General features: G+C 41.1%; 1 protein-coding gene across 2 annotated transcripts in view; it reads left to right on the forward strand.

Moving 5' to 3' along the window:
- The window catches only part of LOC112106605 (inhibitor of nuclear factor kappa-B kinase subunit alpha), a 76,443-nt gene that overhangs the window by 36,490 nt on the left and 26,794 nt on the right, over positions 1-13,159 (forward strand). For both annotated transcript variants that reach the window (XM_026653688.1, XM_024199954.2), the window contains 3 exons: positions 721-872; positions 5,603-5,664; positions 11,323-11,432. In XM_026653688.1, the coding sequence (XP_026509473.1) occupies positions 721-872; positions 5,603-5,664; positions 11,323-11,432 (324 nt within the window). The remainder of the gene's footprint in view (positions 1-720; positions 873-5,602; positions 5,665-11,322; positions 11,433-13,159) is intronic.

The raw sequence follows: 13,159 nt of genomic DNA on the forward strand, positions 1-13,159 counted from the left end.
TTTTTTTTTTTTTTTTTTTTTTTTTTTTTTTTGGTTTTGGCTGCTTGAGCCGGCCCTGAACACAAGTATCCTGTATGTTGGAAAATGGTAGCTGTAGAATTTTCAGTGGGGAAGACTGTACTTCAGATGTTCATAAGCCAGAAAAAGCTAAAAGGGGTTTTCAAAAATAATTCACCATATTCCAGGAACAGACAACAGATGATGATAAAGATAGTTTTTGCAAGTTTAACTATGATGGTTGCTCTGTGACCAATATAATAGTACTAATACAGATTGTTCAGAGTAGTGTGCATGTGCAGGGATAGATTGTCTTATTTATTATTGGTATTATGGTAGCACCAGGAGGCCCCAGCCATGAACATTCCCCTGTTTTGCTTGGTGTTGTACAAACACATACCCAGTCAGTCCCAGCCATGGAGAGCTCACTGTCTAAATAGCCAAGACAACTAAAATGGGGGAAAAGAGAGAATTATTCTCCCCATTTTACATATGGGGAACTGAGGCCCAGAGGGATTTAAGTGACTTGCCCAGGGTCACACACGGGGTTCGTGTGTCTGCTGGAAACCTTATGCTGAAAGGTCGTAAAAAATTCAGTGCCACTGATGCATTTCCTTTAGATGTTAGAATTCAGGTTCTCCATAGCAGTTCATTCTTTTTTACTAACTCACAGAATTCCAGTTGTATTAATTTTAACAGGCCCTGTTTGCAATTGTTGTTTAGGTTGAGTCTTCTTCGATATAACGCCAACTTAACCAAGATGAAAAACAATATGGTGTCCGCATCTCAGCAACTGAAAGCAAAGCTGGAATTCTTTCATCAGAGCATTCATCTTGATCTGGAGAGATACAGTGACCAGATGGCTTATGGAATATGTAAGTATTTTCGCAATAGTTGAAGGCCCCAATGAAGGTCATGGTGGGTAGACAGTTCCTGCTGCAGATAATTTGTAATGTAAAAGATACAGATAGAGGTTTGAGGATGAAGACTCTCATACAAGCAAATGAACTTATTGGGGGATCAGCACAGTTTTGTTAGTGTTTTGTATTTTTTTAACTGGGGACAGAGGTCAGGGGACCTAAGACCTGGAAGAAAACACAAAATCATCACTAATAAAGTTTGCAGATAGACAAGGTAGGTGAGTGATGTCTTTTATCGGACCTAATTCTGTTGGTGGAAGGTACAAGCTTGTGTGTTACACAGAGCTCTTCTTCAGGTCTGGGCTCTCCAATCCTGAAGAACTCTGTAGTTCAAAAGTTTGTACCTTCCACCAACAGATTTTGGTCTGATACGAGACGTCACCTTCCTTGTGTTTCTCATATCTTGGGACCAATACTGCTGCAACACCACTGCAAACAAAGTTTGCAGATGACATACAGATTGAGCGAGTGGTAGATAATGAAGAGGAGGTTACTGATACGGAGTGATCTGGATCACTTTGTAAGCTGGGCACAGGCAAATAATATACATTTTAATATGGCTAAATGTATGCAGGGAATCCTCGACTTACGACCCAATTCATTCCTCAGAATTACGTTGTAAGTCGAAACGTTGCAAGTTGAAACCGCTTTTCCCATAGGTATAAAGGGGGGATTAATTCCTGAACCAAGGCTTGATACACTATTTTCACCACAAGAACCCAGATTTTTGTACTAAATTAATTATAGATGACTAACGTAGCAATGTCAATGTATTTATTTAGTAAACAGCATTCAAATAAACATATAAAAATCACATATGCTTTGATTTCCCAGAACTTTTTGAAGGGCTCTTGGCTGGGGGCTTCTCTGCAGTCTTCTCTGCAATCTTAAAGAAAGTGTCCAAGGAAGTTTGGACACACGTTCTCCTCTTCTCCTTGTAAATTTCTCTGTAGCAGCTGTTACAATGAATGGAGCTGGAAGGGGGATCCTTGCAGTTGCTTGTCTGATTGGCTTCCAGGGCCAAGGTTGCTTGTTGCCGGGTAGCCTTGCCGCTTGTTTTTGATTGGCTGAGCCTGGGGCTGGGAGCCAATGAGAGAGCTTGAACAGTGAAATCAGTGATTGGCTGAGGCTCAGCATGTGATATGTGCTGTTCTCCCTGCCAGCTTTTGTCATAAGGGTGAAACAAGCGTCATAAGGGTGAAACGGGCAGTCAATTGAAAAGTGTCATAAGTGGTGTCCGACATAAGTCCGGCACTGTAAGTCCAAGGACTACTCGTACATCTAGGAACAAAGAATGTAGGCCATGCTTACGGGATGAGGGACTCTATCCTGGGAACCAGTGACTCTGAAAAAGATTTGGTGGGAGAGGTGGATAATCAGCTGAACATGAGTTCCCAGTGTGATGCTGTGGACACAAGGGCTAATGCGATCCTAGGATGTGTAAATGGACATCTTGAGTTGGAGTAGAGAAGATTTTAAGGCTATATTTGGCACTGGAATGCTGCATCCAGTTCTGGTGTCCGTAGTTCAAAGAAGGATGTTGAACAATTGGAGAGGGTTCAGAGACGAGCCCTGAGAATGATTTAAAAGCATTGAAAACATATCTTAGAGTGATAGACTCAAGGAGCATAATCTATTTTAACTTAACAAAAAGAAGGTTAAGGGGTGACTTGATTGCAGTTGCTAAGTACCTATACGGGGAACAAATACTTAATAATGAGGTCTTCAGTCTAGCAGAGAAAGGTATAACATGATCCAATGGCTGGAAGTTGAAGCTAGACAAATTCAGACTGGAAATAAGGTGTACGTTTTTAATAGTGAGGGTAATTAACCATTGGAACTATTTACCCAAGGTTGTGGTGGATTCTCCATCACTATTTTTAAATCAAGATTGGATATTTTGTTAAAAGACAGGCTCTAAGAATTATTTTGGGAAGCTTCTATGGTCTGTGTTATACAGCAGGTCCAAGTAGATGATCACAATGATCCCTTCTGACCTTGGAATCTATGAATGGCAGAAGTGAGGGAGTTGGTGAGAATAAGGGAGTAGGAAAAGGAAGAAACAGAAGGACAGTCCCATTTCCGTGCACGCCTTGTCATGGTAGGGTTTTGTAGGCATCATGGTGGGCATGTCCTAAAGAGGGGTTTCTAGGAGATACGGGACAGGTGTGGCTCTATGAATTTAGTTATGGAATTTTCCTAGGTAGAAGAACTGTGGGAGAAGATGGCTGGTGGGGAGGGAAGTTGAGAATGTTGGCAGAGTGAAAGTGGGGTCAACATTGCAATAAACTAGTAGAGCAGCTAGGTAGGGCAGGACTAAGTTGTCAAGGACCTTAAAGGTGAAGACAAGATGACTGGTGCTTGATGCAAAGTGAAGGAAGAGCAAGGGGTTAATGTGGTCAGTAACAAGCCAGAAAGGTGAATGTAGCATCAGCAATTTGATTAGATTTGAATAGGTAAGTCTGCCGTAATTGAGGCCAGAAAGGTTGCAGTAGTCAGAACGGGAAATGATGAAATCCTGGATGAGCATTTTGGTGGCATAAACAGAAGATAGGCTGTTACATATGGAGAAATAGCAAGATTTATACATGGTCGGTATGTGTAGCCATAGAAAGGGCTGAGTCAAAGAAATGCCACCTGAATGCCTGATAGGATAGTCATGGTGTCAACAGATATGGGAGAAAGAAGGGAGAGAGGGCTTGAGGGAATGATTAAAAGATCAATTTTTTCCATGTTGTGTTTAATCTGCGAACAGGACATAATCCATGAAGCGATATCAGAGACAGGATGAGATGCTGGGTTGGATGGAGGTAGATTTGTGAGTCATCAGCAATGACGGTGGTGGTTGAAGCCATGCTTGTTAGCTATGTGCACCTAGACAGGACATAGAGGGTGTCAATGATTGTGCCAATCAAGAGGGTGGGTAAAGAGCCTGCTATAGGAGCGGTCAGAGAAGCAGGAGGAGGACCCTGAGAGAATGGAGCTATGAAAGTCATTGGAAAAGAGTTAAAAAATTAGGGAGTGGTCAGTGGTGTAAGAAGCTATCCAAAGGTCGAGGAGGAAGACTGATATACGAGCCCTGAGATTTGGCCTGGAAGAGGTTGTTAGAGGTTTGGTGTGAGCAGCTTCCATGGAACAGAAAGGGTAAAAGCTGGATTGAAGAGTTAGTGTGTGAGGTGTGGGATCTTGGGTTCAGAAAGGCAGTTAAGTAAAGGACTACATTTTTTTTTAAGATGGGGAGACTCATATTGGGAGGCGAACGAACCTGAAGTGAAGAGTGAGTTGAGGGGGTAGCGAGGAAGCTGTTCTAAGCATGCTGTGCTAGGCCTCCAAAAAATCTAGTTGCTATTGTGTTGAGCTGCCTTTATCTCAGTTCATTTCCTTCTCAAACCTCAGTTTGTACTTTCCGGAACCTGTTCTCTTAATCGTAATCCGTGGGGCTGTCAAGATGTGTGGCACATGTTCATTCCATGACCTGCCCTCCTTCCCCTGTAAATCAAAATCTATTCATTCTGGATTCTGGTGTGAAGGAACTGAAGGGGGATCAGGGCAGCTCTGCCTTTTATACTTTGGCCTGGGAGCAAAAGCATATGGAGGATGCAAGTGCCACCCTGATGGGTACTGCATTGGGAAAAAGTCTTTGACTTTAGAGTGTGCATGCCCAAAACGCCAAAGTGGAATGGATATGTGGAACACATCTTGAAGAACAACTTACAGAAGAGGTGAATAGCTATCTTTAAAAAATCTGCCACATATTCATTTCCTTCCCTGGAGTTCCTGCCCGTTCCAAAGTTTGAATTCACTGAATGAAGCAAGACTCCCTTGCCCCTTTGGCATAAAGTTTTTTACATTTGAAGCAATGGGCAATTGGCATTGTTGACAACTTTATACATAGTGCAGTTTTGCTGATCATTTCTCACTTTTGCCATTCTGGTGGCACATGTTGTTGTTTTTTCTGTTGGAAATCCATCTGTATATGTTCCCCATTACCATAGTATCTGAGTGCCTTGCTGTCTGTAATATATTTAGTCTCACAACAATCCTATGAGGTAGAAAAGTGCTGTTACCTGCATTTTAGATTCATAGATGTTAAGGCCAGAAGGGACTATTCTGATCATCTAGTCCTGACCTACTGTTTGGCACAGACCAGAGAACCTCATCCAATGATTCCTGCCTCAAGTTCATAACTTCTGGTTGAGCTATTTTTAATAGTGAGTGTGATTAAATGTAGTTACAACTGACATAGGGATGTGGTGAATTCTCCATCATTTGGAGTCTTAGAATCAAAATGGGATGTCTCTTTTTAAGAGACCTGCTCTAGCTCAACCAGAAGATATAAGTTTGATGCTGGAATGACAGGATGAAGTTCTTTGGCCTGTGTTATACAGGCCACGAAAATTTCCAAAAGTGGGAACCTAAAGTTATGAGATAAAGTTTATAGGCTTGATTTTCAAAAAGTGGCTGAACTCAAGATAACTGAAGCCATTGCAAGCTGTTTGGGTTCTCAGTATTCTTGAAGTTCAGGACACTTATTTAGGTGCCTAACTATGGACTTCAGTGTGTTTCTTTAGGCACCCATTTTCTTAAATTTTTATCTGTATATGTATGCATTTATCTAGGTTCGTTCCCAATTCATTTGATATCTGTGCCTTTTTGTGTATTAATCAGACTTCATTTCTTTTAAGCCTCAGAAAAGATGCTCAAAGCCTGGAAGGAAATGGAAGTAAAGGCCATCCAGTGTGCTGAGGTATGGGAGTGAAAGAAGGATGCTTGATGTCTGGGGGAGGGGAACTTGGCAGGCCGAGATACTGAAAATTTTTGCATTTGGGTCAGTTTCCCCTCTGAAGCTTTACTGAGGAATAACTTATGCAACCACAGGACCTGTGTATGGTGTAGAAAACTCAAAGGATTCTCTCAGGCAATTATAGCATTTTTAAAGGAACTGAATCATTGAGTCTGACAGATGAAATACATTCACTTACATAAATGTTAAATCATGACTTATTAAACTTAAGCTATAGTGTGTGCCATAGCTGAAGCAGTTGTTCAAGATGCCTCATGTACTGAGCGAAGTAGCAATAACAAAATTACTGTTTCAGCCAGAGAATCTTCCTCAAGAAACAATCCAACTGTCACCATGTTGTTCAAATGTAACAATTTTTCTCCATTCTACTCTTTCCATTGTCATCTTAGAGTCCATATTAGAGAAACAAGATCATAGAAAACTATTATTCATTTCTAGAGTGAGGTGATTTGGGAGTAAATGAGATTTTGTAGTTGTTCCCACTCCCACCCCCCACACAGATATTTTTGGTTTACCAAGCTTGACAGGGAACAAGTCACTTAACATTTTACCACTTTATTTTAAACTTGTCTTGACATCAGAGTAATTGAAATACCTAAACCATCCACTTTGACATTCTCTTTATAAAGCTCACTTCTCATTATGGAAGCATCTCTTATGATGCGGTTCGTAGCTTCCAAGGCCAGAAGGGACAACTGTGATCATCTAGTCTGACCTCCTGTGTAACACAGGCCACAGGACTTCCCTGAATTAACTCCTGCTTGAACTAGAGCATCTCTTTTAGAAAAATATCTAATCTTGATTTTAAAATTTCTGGAGATGGCAAATCCACCACAACCCTTGGTAAGTGTCACGGATCCCCAGGTTTGGTGCTACATCCTTAGCTTTTGAACAGTCTCTTGGAGAACCCCCTTAGTATGCCAGACCCTCGAGGGGTCTCATTCTTCCTTCAAGGAAGACAATGCAGACTCACTGCATCCTTGATTGGAGGCTCCAGCATTCCTGCTTCACACCATGAATTCTGGTCAGCAAGTCCAACTGAGAAAGACTCCTGGTAGAGACTTGTACACTCTTCAGGGACTAATGCACCCTAGCCAGTATTTCCAATGACACCCTAAACAGTGTTTTCAAAACATAGTAGGATTTATTAGAGACGCGGTGGGTGAAGTAATATATATATTTTTTTTTTTCTCAGTCCAGTAAAAGATATTACCTTACCTACCTTATCTCTCTAATATCCTGGGATCGACATGGCTACAACTACATGGCATACAACAATGTAGGATTTATTAGTCAATTGGAACACCGTGTTGGAAGTCCTTAGATTAGCAAAGAGAAATAAAGGTTAAAGCACAGTCCATTCAGGTCAGCCTAGAACATTTTCACCAGCTGAGCCTAAATTTACTTATGGCCAGTTTATCGCCCTTTGCTCTTATGCTAACATAGTCCTTTAACTTAAATAGCTCTTCTCCCTCCCTGGTGTTTATTCCCCTCATGTGTTTATAGAGAGCAATTAGATCCCTTCCCAGCCTTCATTTTGCTAGGCTAAGAAAGCCAACCTCTTTGTCTCCTCTCATAAGAGAGCCTCTCCATTCCCCTGATCATCCTCACAGCCTTAAACTGCACCTCTTGCAGTTTTAATTCATCTTTCTTGAACATGGGTGACCAGAAATGTATACAATATTCCAGATTCCTTGTATAATGGTATTAATACTTCCCTATCTCTGCTGGAAATGCATCATCTTATACATCCTAGGATCGCCTTTATCTTTTTCATGGCCTTGGTACATTTTTGGCTTATAGTCATCTTGTGATCAATACACCCAGGTCTTTCTCCTCTGTCATTTTCAACTATGAGCTCCCAGTTTATAGCAGAAATTCTTGTTTTTAGCCCCTAAGTACATGACCTTGCACGCTGTAGTATAACACGTCATCCCATTTCTATTAATCCAGTCCTCTAGGTTATTCAGTTCTTACTGGATAATATTTCATTCCTCCGCTGTGTTGATGCCTCCCAACTTTGTGTCGTCAGTGAATTTCATTAGTACATTCCTACTTTTTGTCCCCAGATCACTAATTAAAATATTAAATAAGAACTGTCCCAAGACTGATAGTTGGGAGACTCCACTAATACTTCCCTCCAGGCACAACCCATTGTCATATCCCTTTTAGCCAGTTCATATTCTCGAATTCAACTAATAATTTCCCATGTGGAACTGTATCAAATGCTTTACTTGAAATCCAGGTAGATTTGATTGACTGTATTTTCCTGGTCTAGACAATCATTTATCTTATCTAAGAAAGATATCTGGTTAGTCTGGTGTGATCTGCCTTTTGTAAACCCATGTTTCATTTTGTCCTATTTTCCATTTACCTCCATGTCTTTAATTAATCCTTTCATTAAAGTTTTTTCCAAAGTCTTGCATGATATTGAAATCATAGAATCATAGAATATCAGGGCTGGAAGGGACCTCAGGAGGTCATCTAGTCCAACCCCCTGCTCAAAGCAGGACCAATTCCAACTAAATCATCCCAGCCAGGGCTTTGTCAAGCCTGACCTTAAAAACCTCTAAGGAAGGAGATTCCACCACCTCCCTAGGTAACCCATTCCAATTCTTCACCACCCTCCTAGTGAAAAAGTTTTTCCTAATATCCAACCTAAACCTCCCCCACTGCAACTTGAGACCATTACTCCTTGTTCTGTCATCTGGTACCACTGAGAACAGTCTAGATCCATCCTCTTTGGAAACCCCTTTCAGGTAGTTGAAAGCAGCTATCAAATTCCCCCCCTCCCCGCCCAATTCTTCTCTTCTGCAGACTAAACAATCCCAGTTCCCTCAGCCTCTCCTCATAAGTCATGTGCTCCAGCCCCCTAATCATTTTTGTTGCCCTCCGCTGGACTCTTTCCAATTTTTCCACATCCTTCTTGTAGTGTGGGGCCCAAAACTGGACACACTACTCCAGATGAGGCCTCACCAGTGTCGAATAGAGGGGAATGACTAATAGGTCTATAGTTACTTGGAACCTTTTTTCCTTTTCTTAAACTACTTTTGATATTCTCCAGTCTATATGGTACTACTATCAATTTACTAGATTTATTAAAAATCCTTGCTGCTTAATTTGTAATGTCGTGTCCCAATTGCTCCAATATTCTGGGATGGAGATTATCCAGTTCCTCCACTTTGAATTTAAAGATGTTAAGTTTTTAAATCAAGATTGGATAGCTCTTTCTAGAAGATAAGCTCCAGCTCAACTACGAGATGTGGGTTTAATGCAGGTCTGTTTTCAGGTCTGTGTTGTGCAGGAGCTCAGACTGGATGATCTAATGGTCCCTTCTAGCCTTAACATCTATGAAACCTTTACTCCACCACAGTGTTGTTTTTTTGCCTTGGAATTCTACTGTTTTTTCCCAAAAACAATGAAGCATCACTTCATGTGTTCTAGTAGTAGTTGTGGGCCAGTCAGATAAATATATTGAAGCTGCTTTTACATAGTGCATTCAGATGGTGGAGGTGATTCCTATATTAGTGTTGCCTAACACTTTGCATTTTATTTTTTTAAATAAAGTGTGTCTTGTGGAAGTGGGATGTTATATAGAGTCCCGTCCCTTTCCACAAATTGCTCAACCTTTTTTTCTAGCAGGGGCCAGTTAGGAAAGGCTCAGTTTAAAGGCTTTAGGATTGGTCATCCATAATCCTGTTCCTCTGGGTAGGGGAGTTTAAGGTCCTACCTCTGATTTTTCTGGATGTCCATGAGATGCGGAGGATTCCCTCTTGATCATTGTGCTTGCATGAAACAGGAAATGTGTACTTGTTGCTGCTGCCAGCAAACTATCTAAATTATGGTCTTTACTACAGCTTCCCCTGTTGACCATTCTTTGTTCAAGTGTCCAGGATGATTAGAAAATGCTACATCTAGTGTTTGCTCTGGTTCTGACTCGAGGAGGATGCCGATGTGTTTCCTTGGTGTTTTTTCCCCACCAGCCTAGGTATGCTATTGCAATGTCCAGTGTCTGGGTCCCGGCAGATTTAGTTTGATGACTTGGACCTCGAGGTCCATCTCCCAGAGTAATTGGTAGATATTATCTTCTCTGTCTATAGCTAGTACTGGAAGTCTTCTAATCATTGCACTCTCAGGATAGCTTTAATGCTAAGTTAGCATCTAACAGAACTTGTCTTTGGGTCATATTGGGTGGCTTGACTAATAGGGCTTAGTCTCAGCACTCTGTTACATGTTCCTGCCTTGAGCACCCTGAAGATGGAGCAGTGCTTTGATCCAAGTGCTGCCTCCACCTGGATTCTTTTCTTAAGAATTAAGAAGTTAAGGTTGTCTTGTCAAACTCCACTTGTTTCTCTTAGAAGGATAAGTGACATTTTTATTTTGTCCTCAGGGTTTTTTCACCCAGAGTACTTCTTGGAACTACTTCCAGGTTTCTTGAACTAGTATAGTTGCTCTGTATCATCTCTGTCAGGGGACAAGTTTCCTTTCTTATGGCCTTAACTTCATGTATTTCCAAGGAAACAGATGCAATCACCTGGATGTCAGCAGAACAATCCAATTCCATTTGATTAGGACACAGGACCCATCTGGAATTCAGATACCTAATTCATATCCTTGCTGGCAAAATCAAAGATCTAAAAGATTCAAAATCTACCATCTCCTGATGACTCCGTTCAGCTATCTTAAAAGCATTAGGAAAAAAATCTGAACATTTACAAATCTCAGAGCATAGTCAACTCAGTTTGATTCCACAACCTGGGTAGAAAGAAATAGAACCTCTTATGAGAAGAATTGCAGATCTCTGGCAATCAAAGTGTACATTGATCAGATGCAAGGAGATACAACATCTTCTTCCAATGCTGTCTTTGGTCAGAGTCATTCAGTTTGCCATTCTCCCTACATGTGTCTCCTCATCTCATCCTGGTCTCTTTTATACCCCCCACTTGGGGATTAACAATATGTTAACCTATCAATCATGACTCCAGACTAGTAGATTCCTTCTACATGTGAGAACAGACCATTTGGACTTACCACAAGTTTGTCTTCTCTTAACAGAGGGATCACTACAGTGGCATTTTCCTATTCAGGTACATAGTTTATCTATTTATAGCTTTTTAAGTTTTCAAGTTCTGGAAGCATCTCAACTTGGACTGTAATACAGTTCCACAGCTTATATATAGGAGCAGTTTCAGCACCAAAATTGAGACTATCTGCTGATTCTGGCTGTGGTTAACCCAACAATGCTGACTCTAGAGGAATCCTTTGTTATAAGAAGATATGTTTGCTGTTTGTTCGTATTGTCTGTGTCTATCCAAGGTTGTTGAGGGTATTGTACATTGTGTGGAAATTGGTCTGAAATCCATAGAACTATAGCAGCAACTAGTTGATTTAGTGAATGATTATTGTCCCTCAATAACAGCAAGACTCGCACTTTCAGAATGTTGTTAATTCCACTCAGGTTCACTTGTCTATTGAACAAAGTAACTTGGAGAATCTTTTTGTTGATTTTTATGTATTTCTGCTCCTGAAATTGCTTAATACATGGACTATCACTTTCCAGTAAAAACTTGAGATCTATGGCGAGTTATTTTTTTTCATTAGGCTGGAGATATTGGATACCTAGACGAACAGATTATGGCTCTGCACACAGAGATTGTGGAACTGCAGAGGAGTCCATATGCAAGGCGCCAGGGAGATGTCATGGAGAGTCTGTAAGGAAAAGAGCTATTCTCTCATACTTGTTGAAATCATTTTACATTGTAACAGGTTTGTTTATATATACTTCCCCCCCCCCCCCCCACACTTACTTTCATCTCTTCAAAATGGAGAATTTAAATAAATTATATATATATATATATATAATTTTGAAGAGGTGAAAGTAAGTGTGTGTGTGTGTGTGTGTGTGTGTGTGTGTGTGTGTGTGGAGGGGGGGAAGTAAGTGTGTGTGTGTTTTTCCTTCAGTGCTTTAGAATTATATACCCAGACTCTTTGAAAACTGGGTACTTGAGAGAGCTAAGGTTTTTCTTGCTTTGTTTTCAGCCCAAAGAGGGAAGTAAACTTCATTGAGCCATTATTGTGTGAAAATGACAATATTTTCTCAAACATTATTAAGTGTTTCAGATGTGGTTTTGGAGCAATAATAACATTTAAAAAAAAACCTTGAAAATGGTTAGTTATATTCCATTTACAGCCTGCTTTAAAAGAACATTGGGGTTGCAAAGTGCAGCACTCAAGTTAGGAAGTGCCAAAGTAAAGTTTGCACATTCAGTCTTAACTTTGTCCCTTTGTGCATATGTGTAACTATATAGCCTATAGTTACTGGATCTGTTATTTCCAAAGAAACTCTATTCTATACTGTGCTCAGTGAATGTGTGCTAACTGAGGTAGGTGTCTTCCTGATCTCTGCTTTATTCACTGTGCATCCCTGAATGATTCCCTACACACTGTCCATCCTGGGCATTCTGGGGCCATATCTGGTCTAAGTTACACTGCTGTCAATTCAGAGTAAGTGGACACATTTCAGTATATTTACTTTGGAGTGAAAGCAGCCAACGGGGGCAGGATGAGGGGTGCTGGATACTCACTGATAATGGTAGTGGGTCCAACTAGCTTGGTGTGCAGTCTCCAGCAGTGCCACAGGCCTGATCAAGGCTTCAGCCTACTGCCTGATGTGCTGATGAGTAATTTGTATTGTGAAATTGCTGGCTTGGAATTGGGGTTCAGAGTGAGTGGAGTAAGCCTACTAGAAACAGATAAGGAAAAAGTGTGCTGCTGAGTATGTAACCAATTATCACGTAAACAACAGATAGGCAGAGGGCAGGAAGAAATGTCCCTTCCCTTCCTGAGTAAGTGAATGTTTAGAGCCAGGAAATGAGAAGAAAGGATGATCTTGTGGCTAAAGCACTGGACAGAGGTACAGGAGATCTCATTTTTTCCCCCAGCTGTGTTAGATTCCCTGTAAGACTTTGGGCAAGTCACTGAACTGCTGAATCTCAGGCTTCCCCATCTGTTAAATGGGGATAATAATCTTTTCTTCCTCCTACACTGTGTCTATTGACATTGTGAGGCCTTCGGGGTAGGGACTGTCTATACCCAGCACAAAGGGGCCCCAGTTTTGGCTAGGGCCTCTGGGCACTCCCGTAATACAAATGCTTTTCCCGGTGGTAACTGTAAAATAGGACTTGCCTCAGTGAGAGACCTAGATCTACAGGACCCTTGTCCCAGTTACTGTGTGCCATCCAATCCAACTGGAAGTGACAGCATGTGATCTTGTACCAAAGGTGGCAAATGCTGCTCTAAAGTACTGTCCTTTTTAGCTGAGTGTTTCATATTAGCACCCGTCACCATAGTGTCACAGCGCTTCCATAGGAACAGCCTTTCTTGGCAATTCCTAAAGTTCAAATCTCTGTCACCAGCAGCAACTTCACCCCTCAGTAAC

Source organism: Terrapene carolina, unplaced genomic scaffold, assembly GCF_002925995.2.
Source record: "Terrapene carolina triunguis isolate 2854851 unplaced genomic scaffold, T_m_triunguis-2.0 Scaffold147, whole genome shotgun sequence".
Taxonomy (NCBI): Eukaryota; Metazoa; Chordata; order Testudines; family Emydidae; genus Terrapene; species Terrapene triunguis.